The sequence below is a fragment of the Camelus ferus genome, chromosome 7 (genome assembly GCF_009834535.1).
Source record: "Camelus ferus isolate YT-003-E chromosome 7, BCGSAC_Cfer_1.0, whole genome shotgun sequence".
NCBI lineage: Eukaryota > Metazoa > Chordata > Mammalia > Artiodactyla > Camelidae > Camelus > Camelus ferus.
In genome coordinates, this window is record NC_045702.1 from 26,652,514 (window position 1) to 26,675,198 (window position 22,685).

Sequence of the window (22,685 nt, forward strand, 5' to 3'; positions counted from 1 at the left end):
AAATATCTTTATCCATGTATTCTTAACATCTAGGTGCTTCATGTTTGTAGAATTATAAAAATAAACTTTCTTGAGGATATTTTTTTCTCTTAAAATCCACCTGTTGAAAGATTTCTTTTTAAAAAATGTGAGTTAAAGGAAAACACTGCAATGTTTACACAAAGAGAATTTTACCCCTTACAACCCAACTATACTAGACGTTTATTCTTTTAAGACTAAATTAACGAATTAGTAAGATCAAGAAGAATATTTCTGAGATTTAAGGACAAAGGGCACTAACATTGCATAAAACAAAAATGGTTAAAAAATCTAAAATATGTGGAATTTGCTTTAAAGGAGAAAAGAGCAAAAAAAAAAAAAAAATGAACTGCCCTTAAAAAAGAATGATTGTATGTTTATCAAACACTCAGCTTCATTTAGGCATTTAATTAAGCCATTTATTGCTTCAAATGTGTTACCATGAACATTTTAATATACACTCCATAGCAGTAAGGCCTCAATTTTCACCACCTATAAACTGTGAACCCACATTCGGATTTTTTTGCGCCACCAATTGTCACACGAGTTTTGTACAACAAAGATTTTGAATGTGTATATTATAATACCCAAAATATCCCTTGATGTAAATGTCACAAAGAATATTAATAGTTGGCCACATCTATTTTTTTCCCCCAATGAGGTAGTTCCACGTTTGGCCCATTATTATATAGGTCTCTGATATTAACAGATCTGCCCATTACTAAGTAATTGCACAAAATGTTGGTTTACTTCTTTACACGTTTCATAAAATAGTCAAATGTTTGAGCTTAAAATTTGTCAAAATGTTTTTCTGAGTGATGTGCTAAGCAGTGGAATTCACACACCGAAAGGGGCTGTAGCAGCTGGAAATAGGGATGTTCCTGACTCTGACAAGGAACTTTCTCTTTGAAGTAAGGCTGTACATAAGGCTTTTTCCTTTGACCAATTCCTATAAAACAAATGAGTTTGGAGAAGTCCTTATATGTAATTAGACAATTAAGCAATATCGCTGCGCATCTCCAGGCAACATGCTAATAAGCTAACTGAATACTACATTATATATTACTTTTTAAAGATTTATAAAATCTCCATGAAAACACTGAGTATCATGAAATCATGAGTACCCACGAATGAACCTAATTTAGTTTGACGGGCTGTCCTGTTATAAAATCAGACTGCAGCAGCTCAGAAGTGTGGAATCGCGAAGATGGAAGGAGAGACCTTTGAGATCACCTATCTAATCCATACCCTTTTGGTAGCATTGCATAGATTTTAGTTTTCTAAGTTCTAAGAGGCTCATAAGTGGCTTTGATTAAAGCAGAAATCTCATGGACCCAGTAAGTTTCAATATAAAAGAAATATAATGTAGTAAGTATTTCTAAAGTTTTAAGGATTTTTCTACCGACCAGACTCGATATTATACCTTAAATAAAACCTCCACTAGGCAAAATTTATAATTTAAATAGCACCTATACACTAAAACCTTAGGAGTGCTTTACAGACATTCTGAAGCCAGCATCACTCTGGTTTAATAAAGCCCAGAGTGAATCAAAATGCGAATTAACTGTCATACCAACATGTGGTAGAATCAAAAAATAGAACTGAATTCTAAGGTCCAATCCTGGGGGTCTTATACTTAAGCTGCCTCAAGTCAGAACGACTACAACCATTATTTTCATTTTATCTGCCATAATTAGGCTTCTTTCACATCCCTTAGACTGAAGGAAAAGCCAGGGAGATGTTCTAGAAAAATACATCTGCATTTCAAGTTTACATTAAAAAATGTCTTTCCCTATTTTTATATCACAAATTCCAAGCATTACTAAAGAAATATCAGATTACCCAGCATTCTGTGTCCTGGGCCTCTTGTCCTTTTTAGATTATGAAAATTGGAAGTTAATTGGAATTAAGAAATGTTCATTATTAAGTGTGTAAAGTATAAATACAGGTAATTTTTTAAAAACTTTATTTTAACACCTAATACAATTCCAATTTTAAGGATTACTTGCACAAAAAAATAAACACATTTGGTATAAAAATGTATCACTTTAACACCCTTTCCCCTTCGGCCCTCCCTCCCCCCAATGAACTGCACTCTATCTGGATGCAGAAACATATAAAGACTAATGGCACAAATTAGTTTTGACCTACAGGAGTTTCTGTTTATGTACCCAGGTACTCTAGAGGACACCAGCCCACTTTGTCACATGAACCATTTCCTTCAGCCCGCTGAATTTAGTTTCACAAAGAAACAAAGCTTATTATAAAGGTATTTAAAAAACCATTATCTTATATTCTTTTTAGAAGCACTGACTTTTTTTTTTTTTTGCAACCATTTATATACAGTGTTACATAACAGCTCTGGAGTACAGTACATGCAGCAGTACATACCTGTTTGAATATAAAATACTTTCCTTAAAATCTTCATCGTTGGAATTCCTTGAAGTCTAAATTATAGAATGCCCATTACTTTGAGAAAATGGTTGAGGAGTACAAATGTCTGCATATGTTGGCCACTGAAATAATCCAAGGCTAACTGGAATAATATTCAGAGCACACCAGGAGTGCATAAATAATTTACTTACATTATTAAAATACAACCCATAAAATTCAAGTTCAAGATCTTATAGGATTGTCTATGTAAATCCTTTAAGTGGTTGCCCGGAAATGCATTGTTTCTTCTTTTTCTTTTCGTCTTTTTTAAAGTCCTATATAAAATGTTGAAGTTTTTTATTTCCTCAAAGGGAGCGACCACCCTTATTTGTGCCGACTGCCTCTCCTCTTCATCGCAGCAGTGCACTGTGGACAGTACCATTTTCCTTTTGGTGCTTCTGTCAATCCAACACATCCATAATGGAACCATTCTATGGGGCACTTGAAAGCGAAAACGCAGAGAAATAGTTTTTAGTAAAAATTAGGAAGTATATTAAAATATGCCCCGCAGACTGAATATTAATAATTCGATTCGTGGAAATAGAACTTTGAGACCTAGAAGCTGGTTTATAGATCATTTAGTCCAACTGCCAAGTTTCAGAGATGAGGAAATGGAGGCACAGAAAATTATGTATCTTTGTTAACTCTGATGTTCATGTAATCTACTCTCACAATCTTACACAAATTCACTAATTTTCATTAAGCCTGGAGCGTACCTTGACTCCTATTCATAAGGACAAGAAGTGAGATGGGTCTCTTATATAGAAGATACATGTGTTTTAAAGACTTTATTTAATATTCAGCCTTATTTGTTCCCTCATAAAGCAGAATAGGCTAGTAGAATAGCCAGAATAATGAGACATGAAGGGACGCCCTGAGTCCCCTTTCTGGGTGTATCTATTCCTAGGTATGTAGAAAAAAGAATCCCACTGTGCAATATATCCCACAGCAAACCTTAGCGCTTAGAGGAGCACCACTGGGAATGAGAGGGATCAGAGAGAGGGGGTTTCACAGAAATCTCATTCATCATTTTCACCAACTGCCCCAGAGGACAGTTTACAGTGGTCTTCTTGAAAGGGTTAGGTGCTACTGTTCAGCCATAATCACAAACAGCCCCAAAAAGTGGTTCTAAAGAGGGAGGCGGAAGGAGACTCCTCCTCCACGTGAACGTGTGGCTGGGACCCGGCAGGTCAGGAAAGTAACACATCTTCATGAGCCAACCCTGCTCAATCTCCAGATTGTTTTAAAAATATAAATCTTTATTATTAACCTTAGGACCCTGACATTACTGATGAGTACTTTAGAGCCCCGGGTTCTGTTACCCCTCCAGGGGAAGAGATGGACAAGAGGGCTGAGTGTGTGACAGGAAGAAGGCAGCGGAAATCACTGGACAAAAATATTCGCAGCATTCAATTAACACAGCTCTAACCCAAAGTAAGCTTCACAGAAAAGAAATAGGAATTCTTTTCTTTCAGACCGTCTTTATTTTATATATCAGAAGTGGCTCTTATCAGCTGACACCTGCACAGTGCAGTAGGAAACACTACACTAATGGGAGGAAAACAACGCACGTTGGAGCCTTCACCCCAACGCCGTGCTTCCTGAAGCAGTGCATTGTCCCAAAGCTCCAGTTCTCCACTGGGAGAAGTGAACGGGAGTCCAGCTAACACAGCAGTCTTTGGTAAAACGGGAAAGGGGGGCTGCTTCTAATTTTCATACAAGTAACACTTTTTGAGAAATATAATCTGCACATAAAACCATAAAATCAGCTTTAAAAAAGTTAAAATAGTGAACACATTAAGGGAACCTATCCTACTTGGGGGAGGAATGCTCTAGCATTAATATAACGTAATGAACACATCTGCAAACCTGTTTTCTGAGACTGAGAGACACAGAAAAAATATATAAATTCAAGTAATAATAAACTACAATATCTGTCATTCCTAAATGAAAAAATGTAATACTTACATCTTGGTTATCACAGCCCACCATCTCACCATAGGATACCTAGTTTAAAAAAAAAATAAATATTCTTATTATGAGTATATAACCAGCACCTAAATCTAAATTAATTATTTACAACACTGTTAAGAAACTAGAGGGAAATACACTGAATATACAATTGCATTAAGAAAACAGGGTATATAGTTTTTTTTTTTTATAATTTATCATTTTTTTCTGAAAGATTTTTTTGAGGGGGACAGAAGCATTATGTGAGGGGCACACAGAAATTACGTGCTCTCTGAAAGTCTACAAGAACTTGCTCTGTAAACCAGCTCAACGAAGGAATCAACTTTGTAAGTGGTTCCTTTTGTAAAGATTTTAAGTTTCTTTCTTGGTTATGTACATACTTCAGCTCTTAATTCTTTCTTGGGTCATGTTAGGTCATTTAAACTTTTGCATTCAACAGTCCATTTCACTGAAACCTCTAAATTTATTATCTATTTATTATATGTCCTTTCTCATTTTTCTTTTTGCTGTTCATCACCAGCACTTTATAGCACAACTTCTTATAGAAAGATCATGTTCAGTGTCCAAGATTTACCAAAAAAAGCCAGTGACGTAAAAGAATACCATGACTCCCACTGTCAAGTGCACATGTTATGAACTGAATGCACCCCTCCCCAGAAGTCATGTGCTAAAGTCCTAACCCACAGTGTGACTGCACTTGGAGACAGGGCCTGTGAGGAGGTGGTAAGGTTAAACGAGGCCACGAGGGTGGAGCCCTAACTGGGCTGGTTACCCTTATAGTGAGAGGAAGGGACACCAGAGCGCTCTGGTGTAAGGACTCAGCAAGAAGGTGGCCATCTCTAAGCCAGGAAGAGAACCCTCACCAGAAACACAATTGGTCAGCACCTTAATCTTGGACTATCCAGTCTCCAAAACTGTGAGAAAACATATTTCTGCTGCTTAAGCTACCCAGTTAGTCGTATTTTGCCATGGCAGCCTGAGCAGGCTAAGACAGCGTCCACGCGGCGTCTACGGTAGCAGTAGATCGAAATGTTTCGTATAGGTTATATCTGAGGGCTGAGATTATGGACGACTCACACATGTTTCTTTGTACTCCCTGTATTTACAATAAACACGTCATTTTTATAAGAAATAGGAGAAAATATATTTAAAAAGCAAGGTATTTTAACTGGAGTAAAAAATGCTAAAAAAAAATGAAATACCTCTTTTTTTCTAATTTATTCAGATTATGCTTTTAGAGCCATAAGTCAGACTTTTACCTGATTACAAATGCAGTATCGTGGTTCATTTGGGTCGTAAGTCCAGTCAACCTGACTGTTTGAATCAGATTCTGGTACTACTGTTGTTTGTTGAGAAATTTCTTGTACAACAGTTGATGATGAAGAACAGGATGATAAGGAAGAAGAGGAGGAGGAGGAGGAGGATTGCTGGCTTGAAGATTTGTTGTTGTTTCTGAAAAAACAGTGTCAGTTTTATTTGCTCAGCATCCAGAAGTTACCTGAGAAAAACTAAATTTGTTGTATGCAATGAAATGACATCAAATGTATAAATTAACATTCAACACTAAGTGAAAGTAATTGATAAGTGGATTTACAAGCACAATTGTTTATAGTGACAAAGAGCACTATTTTTCATAATGGTTTATTTTTGTTTGAATTTTTTGTTTTCTGGAGAATAAAAGTATTCAAAGGAAATTCTTTCAAAATATTTTAAAGTTTTTAAAATACATTTTTAATCAGTTACTACTTACCATTGATTTAAATTGTAGGCAATACTTTAAAGAATTAGTACTAGTCATAGCTACCTTACACATAAGTCTTTGTATTTTTAAGCAAACTGAATACTCTTTATCAAAATCTAAAATACAAATATACACAAACATTTGATGAAAATGGTCATGACCATCAACTGACATGTGAATACTTACCTGTGTAGGACAGGAAACAAACAGTGTTAAAATTCACAAGTAATTTACAATTATCTGTATGCTAATGAATCTTAAAAATACAAAAATTTATCATCAGCAGTTACAATAAATTTGGGTCACTAAATGAATTTTTAAGATACCTAGCACTTTTGGGGTAATTCTACATTGATCATTCTTTTAGAGATTTACTCACAGAAAATACAGGAACACAGAAAATACAACATTCACTTACAGAAAATACAACACATTCAAAAAATAAACTATGATACAATTATTAGGTGATGAATTCATTCGGCCTAGCATTTAAACTGTCATTATGTATGAATACCTAGCAAATGCAGGTACTTTGGGTAAAGCTGCCAAAAGCCGTTAAGTTTTCAAATGTGAAGTTCTTATAATCATCCTAAGAATATCATACACAAAATCCAGGGATATTTTCATAATTTCAACTTTTAGGACATAATACCAAGAATTAAGACAACTTGCTCTTAATCAAAATGAAGAATCTTATTTAAAAAATTTCCAGGAAACATGACAAAATAAGGGTCTATCAGCAGGAAAAATTTCATAAGATGGTTTATCTTAATCAACAAAGGAAAGTAAACAGAAGTCATTTTATAACAAACCCAATTTAAGACTCTAGAAAAATTGGTCTCAACACTTTTTAAAGACTTTATCCCTTTCAAAGGATGTCAGTGTGAAGGAAATACCACGTCTTCCCACCCCCCCAGGTTCATCCTGACCCATGGTACGCACGCTGCCGTGGTTCAGCATATGGAAGCCTGGCTGGACGCCAGGCAGATGCACACTTAGTAAAGGTACAGGCCGCTGTGAGGATCAAACTTACTTGCTCTTTCTCCCGCTCCGGGAGTCGGCTGCAGATGAACTGGCGTTCTGGGTTAGTGTGGTCATGAGAGCTGAAGACGACGAGTAGCCCGCTGCCTCCCTGGGCATGGAGAACTCCTTTCCCAGCTGAAAGTCGTTGTTCTTAAACGCTTCGTAACTGGCTTTTAAGCTGGATGTTCGTCGTCCCTCTTTCATCTTAAAAAGGCATTCATTGATCATGTTAATAAATATAAATACGTAGATTTTCTTTTTCAAGTCTTACTAGTTACAGCAGTATTTTGGTTTAGCCAATATTATTTTTGTTCAAGGCATTATTTTCATCATTGTAATTTAAGCTATTTTATGTAAAGACTTCAGATCAGTTTTCACCCAGTCAGGAAGTCACTACAGGATGGGTAACTTAATTTGGGACACAGACAAACAGTACAGAAGTGAACAACCTCAAGGCAACTTAAGTTCTGAGGTGAGAGAGTGAGCCCCGGGCCTGGCAGAAATGGTGAAGAGTTGTCCCAGCAGGAGCTGCGGCTGACAGTCAAGAACACGAGCCTCACGAGCCACCCCTGCGAGAAGGGACCTGCACGCGGCTGTGGGAACCGAACCTATTTTTGATTTTCATTATCGGTCAGGCAATTTCTGCATATTCGTTTCATGGAACAAAATGTCAGATATCATAAAAATATGATTTAAAAAAGAAACTATACCCTGCAAGAAAATTCTTTCTGTTCACATCTAGTTGTTTCTATTAGGGTTTGCCAAGGACTCAGACAGAATTTACCGTTCTGTTTCCAACCCCCTCCCTTTTTTACCTGAGCTGTGGCCTGGACGGCCTGAGCCGCCGCCATGGTAATTGCCCCCGCGCCGGTTCCTGAAGACAACGAGCCAATGTTATAGGACGCCAGAGGCTGCGAGGAATTCACACTGTAAGCACTGTTGGAAGAGGCCGTGGAATTATTATTTCGACAACCTGTGTAGCATTAAAGAAGAAATAAAATCAGTTGGCGAGAACATAATGTTAGTGAACTTAAAATGTGTTATTTTCCAGCACAGATACAATCAGTAAATTTAAAATTTCCAAGTCATATTTTCTCCTCTTTTTCTTTCTTCCTACGTAGACTTTAACCAGGTAAAAAGTCTTTATAATTAATCTTAAATGCTTTCATTTCCCCTCATTTTAATACAAACAAAAGAAGAAAACAATTCGAGTTAAGATAATAAACTTACCTAGTGTATTCTCCTTAGAAGCATCTGATGTTAAGGTAGACAAAAGAGCTTCAGATTTAAACTTCTTTTCAGGTATGTGATCTGTTGTCGTATGATGAGAAGTTGGATTGTATTTCCTTTCTGAATGTAAAGAATTCACGTGTTTTTAGATTTTAGAGAACAATGAACAGGGCATAATACTTTCACCTGGTTATAAACCGATGCAGTTATGATCTGAGTTTCTCATGGAATAGAGAGCATCATATTTTCTTAGAAGACAGGACAAATAGAACTCTCTGTGTCACATGTCTTATTAAGAGCAGACTGTTCAGACCTTTAAAAACACTTCAGTAGCAGAGAACTGAAGATAACCCATGATGCACTGGGGTTTCACATAGAACATGAAGGGAATTTCATTTTCAAAACATTATCTACAACTTAGGATAGTTTTCCATCAACCTTTTTTTCATATCAAACTGATTTGTCAAAAAAAGGACCAATACAGGAGGCATCTAGCCAGCCAGGTTCTGACAAACAGTCATCCACTCACTAACTCGTGGACCATTTGAGACTTCTATCACGTGCCACGCAGTAGGCGAGGCACTGGAGCAGCAAGGATGACAGAGACACAGAGACCACAGCAAACAGTTCACTGTCTGGCTGATTTGTAACACTCCCTGGGGAGAACTCCCTGGTGTCTGTATGGAGTGAGTATATGCTGCTGTTAGTACCAAACATCCTTCTTCTGTGAATTCCAGGGAAAACAGACTCCCTGCTCCCAAATCAAATACGCTGTTCCCAAATGAAGAAGACAAATCTGCCTGTGATGGCAATGAAGAGATACACCTCACAAAATAAAGAAAAGGGAGGATATCTGTTTCTCAATCGGTTGTATAGAGCTAATGAAAGAGAATTCATAATGTAATGAATTTTTAATTGTCTTTAAAATTTTAGCTGCCCTAAATCCAACTTACTTTCCACTGGAGTATGTGAGTGAGCGTGGTGATTGTTCACTGGCTGTGAAGGGGTATCTAATTCCAGAGATCCTAAAAAATAAAAAAAGAGAGCATAGAGGTACACCACCATGAGGTGCCACCACAGAATTTCACACATCAGTCAACTAGAGGCACGGCATCCCCTCACCCAGCAGAGGACTGGCAAGCCCTGATGCCTATGCCGGTGTCATTTTAGCCAAACACATTAGAGGGTCCACTGCCAATTTCACCCTGAGCCAGTCTCATCCTCTTTCTCAACAATAACGAATTCATTTTTCGATATTTACCTTGAGTACAAAATGGCTCAAGCATGCTAACGTCTAGTTAGGGAATTCATGACCTTTGGTACCACATAAGTGGACAAATGAGTATTATAACTCCATTACTGATAAGATCTGAAAAACTCAACCTAGCGTTACTGAGTTGAAGACCTCTTAATGGGAGATCCTCAAGTGTTAGGCGATGGGACAGTATTAGTTGAAAGAAAATTCTTTGATCATTAAAATGACATGAGATAGCAGAGACTTCCTAAAAGAAGTTAGGGATTTTGCTTGTGAAAAGTGATGCTCAGAAGCTCTACTGCCAAGCTTTGGAAAACTGTTAAAGAAATTTCCTGGGTATATTTTGATCCCTTGAGATGAAATTATGGCAGGGCACAGGGTGGAGCAGTTTTTTATCGATATGATTTAGTTTCATATGTCTGTGTCCTTACAGAGGATGCTTCATTAACCTTCCTGCAGTACTGAATAGGCATGAATTATTACTCACAGCTAAGCTACTATTGGCATTTCAAAAAACTAAAATAAAATATTAATTTTGTCTCAAAACACTTATCCTCAGATAGGGCTCCCTTGGAATAAAAGTATCACAAGTAAGTTAGATGATCATCTGAAGTGATGGCTCTATTTCTTCAATACAAAAGTGCAACTATGGGTACCAAGATGGATTCGTGTCTGGCTGCTTCTCTAGTTGACTTCTGGTGAGTACATAAACAGAGATACATAACCTAATGCTGTAAAGAAACCTTTCATCTGTGTGTAGAAATAGGTACATGTTCTTGCTGTTGAAATGCACCAAGAAAAGAAATGCTTGAACCCTTAATTAAATTTGAGTAGAGATCAGTCATAATACTGTCCTGATTCAACTAATATTTAGTGAGTGCCTACTCTGGGCTTAGCACCGCACTACCTGCTTTTACAGACGTTACCTATTTAGGCTGGAGGAGAGGCTAACTTAAAGAAACAGAACTCTTGTCTCCATTTTGGAGAAGTCTCCTGAGTTAAACCCCAGAAGTGATAAGGGTAAATTTTAGCAGGAGATCAAATCAAGCCTTGCAAATAAGTACTAAAATGGCCTCTGCTGATAGAAAGTTAGGAAAGACTTCATTGAGAAAAGAGGAAGTATTGTAGAACTCATTAATATCTTTCTTAGTAAACAGTTGAGGAAAAGCTTTAACGTAGCTCTTAAGAAGTAAAAATAACAACCTTCCTCAATGCTTAAGTGCAGTAAGCAGGCAGGGCAGAATCAAAACATCTAATGACAGATGGCTAACCTGTTTCTACATGGTTATATTTCTTTGAATCTTTGTTCTTAACACTCAGCTTACTAGCACATATATATATATTAGAAATGGAATGACTTGATACTTTATTTTCATAAAGAGTGAGTGGATCATACACTATCTGATCTCTCCAAGGATCCATGACCCAAACAGTCCAACTGCTAGGGACCAAGCTATCCCGCCCAGTTGCCACAATTGAGCGTCTCCTCAATGATGTGCGCATGTACTGTCCAACATTGATGGAAAACTGTAAATTTTACTTACGCCTCTCTAAAATTTCTGTAATTCCAGCATTATCAGCTTCCAGCTCCATTTTAAACTTAGCCAGTTCCTGATCCAGCTTTCTCAAGTGTCGATCTACCTGTTTCAAAGAAGATCAAAGATAACCACCACAATTTGGGACACTATTAAAGTGTCAGTTTTATGAGGAAACCTAAATCTTCATTTCGTTTCGTTAATCTGCTTTGTGTTCTCGAACAAGTCAGTTAACCTCCACCGCAGGTCTTTAATCTATAAGACCTAAACAATCTCCCACATCTCCTTGAATAAATTTTAAGTTTTAAGAAACCAGAATCGCACTTTGTTAGAAACTGGAAGGAGGAGGATACGAAAAGTAAAGCGAAACTGACATCAGTGATGGGGGCGGGGCGGCGCTGCAGAGCTGGTGACTTTATGTAGGAGCCGTGGGGTCACGTTCAGCCTGACCTCTCTTGCTTGTCACAAGGCCACTCGCACTGCCAGCCCAGAGTAACTATTACGTAGACTGAGGCATGAAAGATCCTCAGTCTACAGACAAAGAGGCTCCTATATTCTATACGTACATTTTTCTAAGACCAGGAAGTGGACCATTATACTTGTAAATATTTATGTAAAGGGTTGAAACAAAAGGGGTTTTTAGCCAGAAAACTACATTCTGCAAAGAATCTGGTTAAAATGGTTTTACTGTAATACTATTGCCCTTGGTTAAGGTGGCAAAATTGTAGTTTCTCATTCACCTAGAGATCTTTGGACTCATTTCAGAAAACTGTATGACACCTCAAACTAGCAACAAGTCTTAACATATTTTTTACGCTGAATATTAAATTTTTTCAATACTTTTTCCAATTTGTAACTTTGAAGTAAAACTAGTAAACACAAAGTCTGGAAAAATACTCATGTCATATTACTGACAAGTTTTTTCAAACTCCAGTTTCCCTCAATCACTGTTATAATTAAGAGTAACTTTCTTACAAATATCAAAATGTCAATGATACAACAGAAGGCAACAATTTTAAATAAGACTTTCAATTAAATAATGTGTATCTAAAATGAGGGGAGGGGAGTAGGGTCGAAGAGAAGCAAAAGACGATTTGTGGGTGTTAGATGCCAGGTAACGTGCTTGGTGCATCAGATGGTCTATGCCTCTAGTCCTTGCTCTGATCTTTTGAGATAGCTATTACTATCTCCCTTTCTTAAGTGAAGAAACTAAAGCTCAGAAGGGATACGCAACAGGCCCGAATTCAATAGCTAATGCATCACAGAAACAAGCCTTAACTCTGATCTATTTGTAATAAATTGTGCTTCACTCTTTATACCTAACATTGCCCTCTGAACTTCTGTATGCAAGAGCCAACTTTTTAACTCAAATATAAATAAAATTGAAAATAAATATTACCTTATTGTTCGTATTTTATATATTAGCAATCAGTGGGGTGTTGGTTTGTGACTTTTCAATAATTTAAAGCCCAATTTTCCCACCTTCACACACAAGTTGTCTTTCAGAACTTGGTAGAAGTTGTAACTACAATATTTAAAATTCTATAGGGTGGCATATTACAGACCCTTGATCCTATTCAAAGAACCTGCAGGTAATTGAGCATCCTTTAATGGAACCTCCCTTTCAATAAAAAGTGTGAACACAGACCTCAGTTATTCAACAAAGCTCTTACAATGTCAAAATTTAATCTCAAGGGAAATCAGAAAAAATGCTCATATTTAAATTCCAAGTCCATTTAATGCAGTGAAAAATACTCCATCACCTTTCTCACCTACAATTATACTACTACTAAATACTGAGTTCCTATTATGTGCTTGGCGCTGGGTATGCAGAGAACAGCTAAAGAATGAGAGACAACCCCTGCCTTCTATAGGAATTAAAATTTAGCTGACAAGTCAAGATTGATATCAGATTTTTAACATAATAAAGGTATAAGTAAATAAATAAATATCTCCTAGATGTAACAAATAAAAAAAAAAAACAATGAAAAAGGGTCAGAAGTAGCACATAAAGAAAAAAATATAACATTAGGCTGTCGTAGACACTAAGGAGTTATGAATGAGTTAAGATAGTGAAGAATAGATTGTCTTCAAATAGATGGAAAGGAGTAATAATTAAAGAAAACATAGAGACGGGACTACAAACAGGATTGTCAGAGAAAAGGGAAGTGGAGTAAGGAGTGGACTGTCACAGGTACAGACAGTGCAGAGAGGAAGGGTGTTAGAATCTCCGCGGGAGGGTGCAGTTGGGGTGAGATGAAGAAACCACACACACCTGCTAACTCACTCCTCCACCTGGCATTTAAGGATTACCTTAAAGATAAAACTGATAAGGTTAATTATACCTGAAAATAGGGAAATGATGGAATTTTCAATGTTAGATAGCTCAGAAAAAGCAATGGGACCCAAAGAATTCATAACTCTAAAAACCAAATTCATAATTAAAATGAAGACAGAAGAGCCTTAACCACACAGTGTGGTGGGCAGTTTTGTAAGACAGTTTCCAACTATTTCCACTTCCTAATAGGTAAAAAAAGATTATGAACTGATTAATGTTATAAGCAATTATCAGGCAATAAGAATTATTTTTCTTTGATTCACCATTGCTGTACTAAATCAAATTACAAGTTGGAAAGGAAACTGACCACAAGATTTAATTTAAGCTATAAATCACCAGGATACTGAGTACCAAACAGCCATAGCAAGAACTGAACTGAACATGGCTGAACCTATTATTAAGTGCATCCCCTCTTCCTACGTGATTCTGAACGTGCAAAGCACCTGTTCCAGCTGATCACCATCGTGGCCCCACAGAGATCAGGCCAGGCAAGAAGCTAAGTTTCCCACCCCTCCACACACACCTGACCCTGTAAGACTGTACGACTGATTTATAGTCATAAGGAGGGCACTGCTTCAACTGAGAGGTTCCTATTAACCATAGATGGCTAACACAAGGCTGACCACAGAGTCTAATTATTGATTTGTTCCCCCCTTAATGTCAACAAATGCTCACCACAAAAGTGCCTTTTTCTACAACCCCAAATCCTATTCTACAAACCCAAATCATAACTTCTTTAAATTTATATCTAGTTTCTTTTATCTGACCTTTTCAGAGACAAAATTCTGTCAACATTACTTGTTCACATATTCATAATCAGAAAAACATTTACTTCACAGTTGGCCCCTTTACGTGAAACAAACAAAAAAGCCTCACCCTTTAATTATTTTTACATGGAGTTGTAATCCTTTATTTTTTCTCTTTTGTCTCTTCTAGTTTTCCAATATTCAAATTTTAAAATGTGTCACTTGATGGACTCAAACTGAACTAAATACAGGTTTTTAAAAGTTCTTCCACGATTTTATGGCTTCTAACACTGTCAAATTCTAAAGTTTAGATGTCAAGCTCGCCCTTTCAGAATGAGCACTCAGGCTATAAGGTCCTCAGTAGAAATTCACTGTGGCAATAAAAGACAAATTTATACTCGTGAAAAGATCTGGTAATAGTGAATAAGGAGGGTAAACTGGGGAAGAAAAAGGAAACATGATGGCAAATTACATCTCTGGTAAGTCATGAAAATGATTCTTCACATCTTGAATTATATTTAAACTAGATGAAAATTTGATCCATCTTTAGGGTAAATCAAATACTTATAGCCTTAGCACATAAAGTACATCTAATCATTCGCCTAAAAGGCAATAAGGATAGGAGACAAATCCAAAGGTCAAACTCACATAATCTACTCCTTAATTAGAGAATGAGATGAAGAATTCTCAAAGTCATAGGTAAAATGTGGGCCTGAAATATAATCATATTAGGAATAAGCCAGGACATAACAAAGCAGCAAGTTCAAGGGTATTGAGCACTGCAAGAAACGGCTAAAATCATTCAAGCATTAACTAAAAGCTCAAACTGTATCAGAGTATATCTAAATCAACTTTATTAGGTCTTGTAGCCTAACATGGCCTATGACAGTGACATCTGGCTGAGGAACACAAGTAAGTGTTTAATGACTATGAGTGTCAGAATTCTGGAAGGGAATTATTTTAACAGGATAGATTTTTTCGTTTGTTTGTTATTCAAATTTCACTAAATCTACTTAAATATAGTGTTGACTTGTTCCAATAAACTCCTAAGTCCACAAATTTCTTCATTTGTGAATATTTATGCCACCTAATTTTTCACCTTAGGAACTGATGTAGTCATAATCAGTACAGTGCTGGTCCCAGGAATAAAATTTTTACCCTGATTTTAAAAGTAAATAAAATATTTCAATGAAAAATAATATAATGAGATACCATGACATATAAAACACTGAGGGGCAAAGTCAAACACGATTATATACTCAATTGCTGCATCTTAAAATCTGGCATTTGACAGAGCAGTTCTTCACCATGTGGAACCTGGTCTCATCAGCCTCTGGAGCTGGGGCCATAGATGAGAAGAGGTACCTCCACGGGAGAGCCACTGGAGAGAGTAAGAAACAGCGTAGGTTAACAGTGAGCACTGAGGAACAGCAACCATTCTGAGTGGTACCCAAGGAGACTGAGAAAGGCCACAAAATGGGGAGGGTAATAAATTAAGTCTCAAAAAAGAATAGATTTTATATTAAGGATATCATGGTCTCCTGGAACAGCAATGGAGTATTTAAAAAGGAAGGAAGGGATGCACAGAGCGAGGAAATGTAACAAAAAGAAAAGGGGAGGGAAGAGAAGGGATGGAGATAGGAAAGAGCAAAGAAAAGACAAAAGATAGTCTTAGAAATAAACAATGGGCAACAAAGGAAAAAAAAAAATAGGTTTAACCTGGCAGAGCTGAAAGGGAAGCAGTGGCTTCAGGAAAGTAGAAAATTTCAGTCAGAGAAATGAGATTGAGTCTTTAAAGGAGTGAGAGCCTACTGCCTGCCAAGCTACGAGCATTGTGTGTGTGTGTGTGTGCATGTAGATACAGATAAGACATAAAGTGATAGATACATGTACACAGATACATCTGTATCTGTCTCTGTATCTCTCTCTCTCTCCTATAAGTTGCAAATTAACACTGTTATTTTATACATAAGGAAACAGGTTCCAAGACTAAATAACTTCCAAAGTCCTGCTGTCACTGAAGTAGCTGAACTCACATCTGCAAAGATCCATTATGGGCACTTGCTTTTTATTACATTTGTTACACTGCATTACATTTATTCATTGGCTTCAATCTCTAGTCTAAATAATCTATTCCTCTCAAAGAATTTACTAATTTTAATTTTCTGTCTGTGTCCATTCATTACCTCTGAGCGAAATGCTCTCCCCTCAGCACAACATCAAATCCAGGCGCCTGAGCCTCTGAATAAATTCTGTACAAAACTCACCTCATCCCCTCTAAGGAATCAACAGCAACTCCTTGACTGAGTTCAGACTTTTACCAGATTCCCCTTAATACCCAACTGTATGAACCTCTATCTGTTAACATGTTTCTATACAGGCTATTCACTTGACTCCACGGGCATGTCTTCCCGAACAGTTTACAGACACCCTGAGGACGGAGCACTTGCAGCATTTCACTCCTCCGCTGCACCCACGGAAAGCGCCATTACACCAAGCAGAGTGGATGAGCAGTGTGGTTTATAAACCACACACACACACACACACACACACTTGTTCAGAAAGCATACATTATGCTATATATATATTTTTCTAAATGCATGAAGTACTTTTAATTAAGGAGTAGAAAGTAGTAAAATAAGATATAAACAAAAGATTACAACCAAAGAGCTACATGATTTAAAAAGCAGGTAGTTTCTAAATAAAGACTGGCACATAGTGATTACGTATGAGCAAGAATGCTCCTAAACAAATTGTGGATTCAAACACAAATGCCTTTTTCTATGTTTACAGACCTAACTGAAGACCAAAACAATTAAGAACTTCTTTAGGGTTTCATCTCCCCAGTAAATTAAGCTACAGCCCACTCTACCTTCCTTTAGGCAGTATCTTTTATGAAACTGTCTTTAGAATAACTGTATGAACAAAAGAGCCATTAAAATATTTTCGCTATGTAAAAATGATCACGCATTTTCTATGGCTTTGCATGACAAATGTTTCCTAGTTTAGGCAGAGCATTCACAATGTGCACCACATGTGGTGTGCACCTTCTACCTGCACCTTGTTCAGCAATAACATTCACATTAACATGTACTTGTTCAGCAATAAAATTGTATCCAGACAAGACTACAAAATAAGATATGAAGCCATATGCTAAAGTTAATCAAAAGTGAGCACTGTCTTCAGCTTTAACTTGCTTCAAGGCAAATCAGAAATGAGTATTTCCTAAAATATTTTGGGCGAAGATGCTTTATTTAAAAAAAAAAAAAAAGCACCATAATTATACCAATTTGAGAAATACTACATTTATCTGTCTTCTTGGTGAAGACAAATTAATCTTACTTACCAAGTCATATATCTGGTTTGCCAACTGTACCTTCTCATCTGCATCTTCCAAAGCTTTATAGTAATCCTGAATAAAAACATTGTGTTTCAAGAACAAATTAATAGTTTAAAAATATGTGCATCCAGAACATATAACTGCATTTTCATCATCACACCTCGTTATTACTGTCAGTCATACGACTCAACTTACCCCTTAGATTTCTCCTCAGTATAAAGAAAATTGTGTTTTTTAAAAAGTTCTATGAATTTCCATGGAGTTTTAGACTTTTCAGGGTACACCCAAGCTGTGCTACACCAAAAACCTAATAGGATAAAGGGATAATGAATGACTTTGGGACACACCTGGGCCTCCAGGTATCCTCTAAGTCAGGACTAATTCTATTATAGATTCTGAAATTTTTGCTCCTAACAGTAATAATATCCCCTCCACAGGATATTAAATGTATAGTTTGCAAATTTCTTTCTCAGTTGATCCTTGAACAGTTGCTCCTATAACGGTTCGGGGTAAGGGAGCTTTACTGCTCAGACATATTAAAGGTCTCATGTCACATACACAAATGGCAAAGTCAGGACCAAACTCTGGCCTTCTAAGTGGTTCTTCCAATGTATCCCCAGAGAAACTAAATCATACCTTTAAAGAAAACCTTGAGGGAACATCTGGTACCCATTCTAATCTGGAAGAGAGCTCTAAGTACCACAAAACTAACAAAAACTCAAAAAATTCTTTATTTCTAGGACCAACAGACATATAAATTTAGAGTTTTAAACAAAAAAGACTTTTTAAGGATCCTTTCAACCTTAGGAATCTGTTCTTTTGTGCTTTCACCAACCTAGGTACCTAGCAATATATATAATATGCTTCAAGACTGCTAATTTTCACCCCAATTTGTGGCCAAAACTGGAAGACAGCATATCTCTAAAGACAAGGCAACTTTAATTACCTGTAACAGAATGAAACAAATTAAAAGAAAAAATGTTTTTTTTAATTCGTATAATTCTCTAAGTCACTAATTATTGAAATCATTTTCTAAATTACCAAAATGCTTCAATGATTAAAAATGCCTACACCTGAAGCTCTAAAATGTAATAAATCATTTTTAATTTTATAAATCATGTTTAAATTCTAAAGAGCCATTGATAACATTCCCTCATTTTGATATCCTGAAAACTAATTTTTAAATCTCTCTCTCAACGGGTCCCAAAATTTACTGATAAATCATCCAGAGTGTTGAACATACCTTTTTGATGGAGGCCATTTGCTCTTCTCTCCACTCTGGTTTATTTTTCTTTGCATTCATGAAGAATTCACTGACTCTCTGTTCAAGTTGATCCATTGCGTCTAGGACAGAATAAAAACATTCCATAGATGATCAAACTCATATACTGAATATACATGCTTTGATGTGGGGAAAGAAAAAAAAATCTGACCACATACACTCCTTCACTTGGTCTGTAACTTAAATCTGTCATGTTCTAATAACGTAAATATATGATGCTTTAATTACCTTAGTAAAAAAAAAAAAGTTACAATTTTCCCTATTGGCAATTTATTTTTATTGTTTAGTTCAAAACTTTTTCTGATAGTCAAACTAGTCAACAATGTAGAGAGATTCTATACCACAGTCTTTGAATAGTACAACCTTGAGGTCAAAAGCTAATGGTATTAAATGAGCCAAATGTGCCAAAACACAGTTTCTTACTGAAAGCATGAGATAATCCTCACATTTCTTTAAATAATAAAATATGATAAAAAGATTGTAACCTCTTTCTATATAGTATTAAGCACCCCACCATCTAACATGACTGAAAGCGGTAGGTACAATCATTTATTCACTTAATGCACAATATTATTTGTTCTGGATAAGTTTTTCCTGAAGTGAATTCATAACGAACAGTAATTTCATTCCACATCTGCTAAAAAAAGGAAAAATAAATGAAAAGGATTTTGGTCCTCTATAAGTTGAGGAAAACCTTTTTACTATATTGTTTTGGAGATTCTCAGTGCATAGCAGCACCCTAACTTATTTGATAAAGAGGTCTCTTTTATTAATCTATAATACCTATTAACTTTAGACAATTCTAATTACTATAAAAAATGCAAGTTTAAAAAACCCTCTAATTTATATAAAATCCAAGTTGCTCGAGAACCTAAAATGTGCAATGACAATGAAAAAGTACAAAGTAACACCTAACCGGGGAGGGTATAGCTCAGTGGTAGAACGCATGCCTTAGCATGCATGAGGTCTTGGGTTCAATCCCCAGTATCTCAATTAAAAACAAATAAATAAACCTAATTACTCCCCCCCCCAAAAAAGGCAAAAAAAAAAAGAAAAAAGAAAAAAGTAACAGCTACCCTTCATTGAATGCCCACTTTGTATGAGGTACTATACGTTCTAATTCATCTGTATTATTTTTAATCCTCAAGATCATTCTCATTTTACAAACAATAAAAATCCCCCAGAAATGGCAATGCGGTCAAGACCACTGAGTATGTTAGTAAAGCCCTAAAATGAACTCAGATCTATCTGACAACAAAATCTATGCTTAATCCCATAGAAAACACTACTTCAGCGAATCTTTAGTGTTTCAAGCACATTAAAGTTAAAATGAATTTTGTGAGCAAGCTGGAGAAACACACAACTGACACTGCCACACGACAATCCACTGAACAGAAGAAGGTGATTTCCATGATGTATCATCTTGTATTATGTGCCACATGAAACTAACAAGAGGCTGAAAAAATAATATTCATGAACAATGGGTATGGAAGTATGTGTGGTGGTGCTGGGACAAAGAAGCCAGAGAGGGGAAAAAAGACAGGTTCTTAGCTACCTGAAGACTTCCACAGTCTGGAATGTTCTGTTCTCTGATCTCTTTCCATGATACTCCTTTCCTCCCTAACACACCCCAAAACCCACATCTTCCCCTCACCCCTACTTTAATAAGAAGAAAACCTGTCAGCACAAAAAACATTCTATGTATAGTCTGAACATAGGTGAGATACATGGGATCAAGCAGATATACCCCATGAGGGCCAGCCATTAATATTTTTTAAGCAATTAAGGAGTACTTAACATTTCTCCAAACAAAAGGAGTGATACACAGTCATCAAGGTACACTTGATTACATATTTTAATTATGTATCATTTCACATTCTTAAGTTTTAATATAGTATCTCAACAAGACAGTTGGAAAAGCTACATTATATTCATTTCACAAAGGGAAAAGGTGCGTGAGCATGATGGACATACGTTTGGTACTCAGCACTGTTTTCTTGCTTTCAAGTGTGATTTTGCTGTATTTATCTCGTTATCTCCAAAGGTATTTATTTTTTACCCTCTCTGAATCATAAACTCTTTTAAAAAAACTTTACAGGGAAAAAAAAAAAAGATCACTTAAACTAAATACTGCTCTGTGAAAGAACAATGTTATTTTTGGGGAAAAGTCTCCTGACTACCAAGTTACAACTAAAAGAAGAAAAGTCAAAATTTTTGTTACAGCAGACAAAAAGCTTTATAGTAAAATCTTATTTCCTTTTCATGTTGAGAAACTATCATGCTGTTGACAATTGAGAATGTATCCTATAATGTGTAACTTCTCAAAATGTGACATTCCAAGTTCACCAGGGTCTCTCAAGAACTATATATAACCTGTGCTTCTACGTGTTTTCCGCTCTTGAATTTTGACCACAATTAACTCTAACAAAAACATTAAATGCTGAAATCTATGTTCTATATATAAAGTCTCAAGTCAAAATCTTGGGAACGTTTATGCCAACGTGCACTAAAACGTATATCTACATTCTCAATGAAGGTGTTGAAACTTTTATTGCAAGTCTCAAATTCAAGAAAGGAACACACGTGCTCTAATGCCACCTTCTCTTGTTAAAAAAAAAAAAAAAAAAAAGCCTGGAGAAAAGTAGCGTGGGAGACAGAAGAGGCAAGATTCGGCACTGCCGGTTCTTTTCGACAACTCCTTATATACTAGCGAGCGAGCCGGAGGAGAGTCAAATAGCAGAGGCGCTGGCGTCGATGGCAAGTGAGCCTGGCACTGAACGCGCGCAGCGGACAAGGGCAAACGTGCCCTTGCACTTACTCTGCACCTGCAGGTCCATCTCGCGCATCTCCGTGAAGCGGTCCCGCAGGTCCATTGGAAGCTGCTCAATCACTGTCAAATGGAGAGTCCGTCAGAGGGGCGGGGCCAACAACGAAAGTACGCGCTACGTCGTTGCGTGCGTGTGTGCGTGCGTGCGTGCGTCGGGGGGGTCCAGGGAGCCGGCAGCCCACAGCGAGGCTGCCAGTTACCGTGAGAAAGAAACACCCCCCGCCTCCCCCTCCCTCCCGCCATCCCGCCTGCCCGTCCACTCCCGCTCTCGCCCGCCCGCAGGTCCCCCGGACGGGCCCGCCAGCGCCGCCCACTCACTTTCCAGATAGTCTTCTAGGTACAACATCGCGGCCCTTAGAGCTGGGGGAGCAAGGGGGTCCAGGGGTTTATTTGTGTCACTCGCTGTCGCCGGAGTTTTGTCCCTTCCAATATGGCGCCTCCGCTAGCAGCACCCGCTCGGCTTCGGCGGAAAAAAAAAAAAAAGAAAAAAAAAAACCACTTTGGCGCCTGACGGCGCTTGCCTCACCGCCGCCCGGAGCGGTCATTGGCTGGCTGAGGCAATGACGTGCGCCGGCCGAAGCCGGCCCCCGCGCCTTTGTGGGAAGTGTAGTTTCGGCCCTTCCGGGCGAGAATGGACACGCCGGGCAGTCCTCCACGTGGAAACTACGAAAACCAGGCGCCGCTGCGAGCCGTCCCCAGCAGAATCCGAAATGCGGTGCCGCTGTTTATTTGTTGATTTTTGCAAGGGGGATGACGGGAGTTGTATGCCTCTGCAGAATACAACTAGGAACAACTTTTCACCTGTTCCTTGCTGCTGTGATTCCACGGTCCGGCGTTTGTGAGTCATGGATTTCAAGTAGTGCCAGGCTAACGGCAAAGGTTCTAACGCTAGAATAGTCAGCAAAGTTCGGGCAATTGGCGATTGTCTGGAACAGAACTCATCGCT

The 22,685-nt window shown here is 37.4% G+C and overlaps 1 protein-coding gene across 2 annotated transcripts; it reads right to left on the reverse strand.

The window, feature by feature from the left end:
* Positions 1-411: 411 nt before the first annotated feature.
* ING3 (inhibitor of growth family member 3) lies at positions 412-22,396 on the reverse strand. Of its 2 annotated transcripts, XM_032483610.1 has the most exons (12): positions 22,058-22,220; positions 21,731-21,802; positions 18,874-18,974; positions 17,637-17,702; positions 11,216-11,312; positions 9,370-9,441; positions 8,417-8,536; positions 8,002-8,159; positions 7,197-7,390; positions 5,682-5,874; positions 4,420-4,458; positions 412-2,892 (listed from the first exon to the last, which is right to left on the reverse strand). In XM_032483610.1, exons 1-12 carry the CDS (start codon positions 22,083-22,085, stop codon positions 2,776-2,778), a joined length of 1,257 nt encoding a protein of 418 aa, XP_032339501.1. In that variant the 5' UTR covers positions 22,086-22,220; the 3' UTR covers positions 412-2,775. The 2 variants fall into 2 exon arrangements, 1 of the variants encoding a protein (XP_032339501.1); XR_004321357.1 differs by lacking the exons at positions 412-2,892; positions 4,420-4,458; positions 5,682-5,874; ... (1 more) ...; positions 8,002-8,159; positions 11,216-11,312 and having other exon boundaries at positions 22,058-22,396.
* Positions 22,397-22,685: the final 289 nt, after the last annotated feature.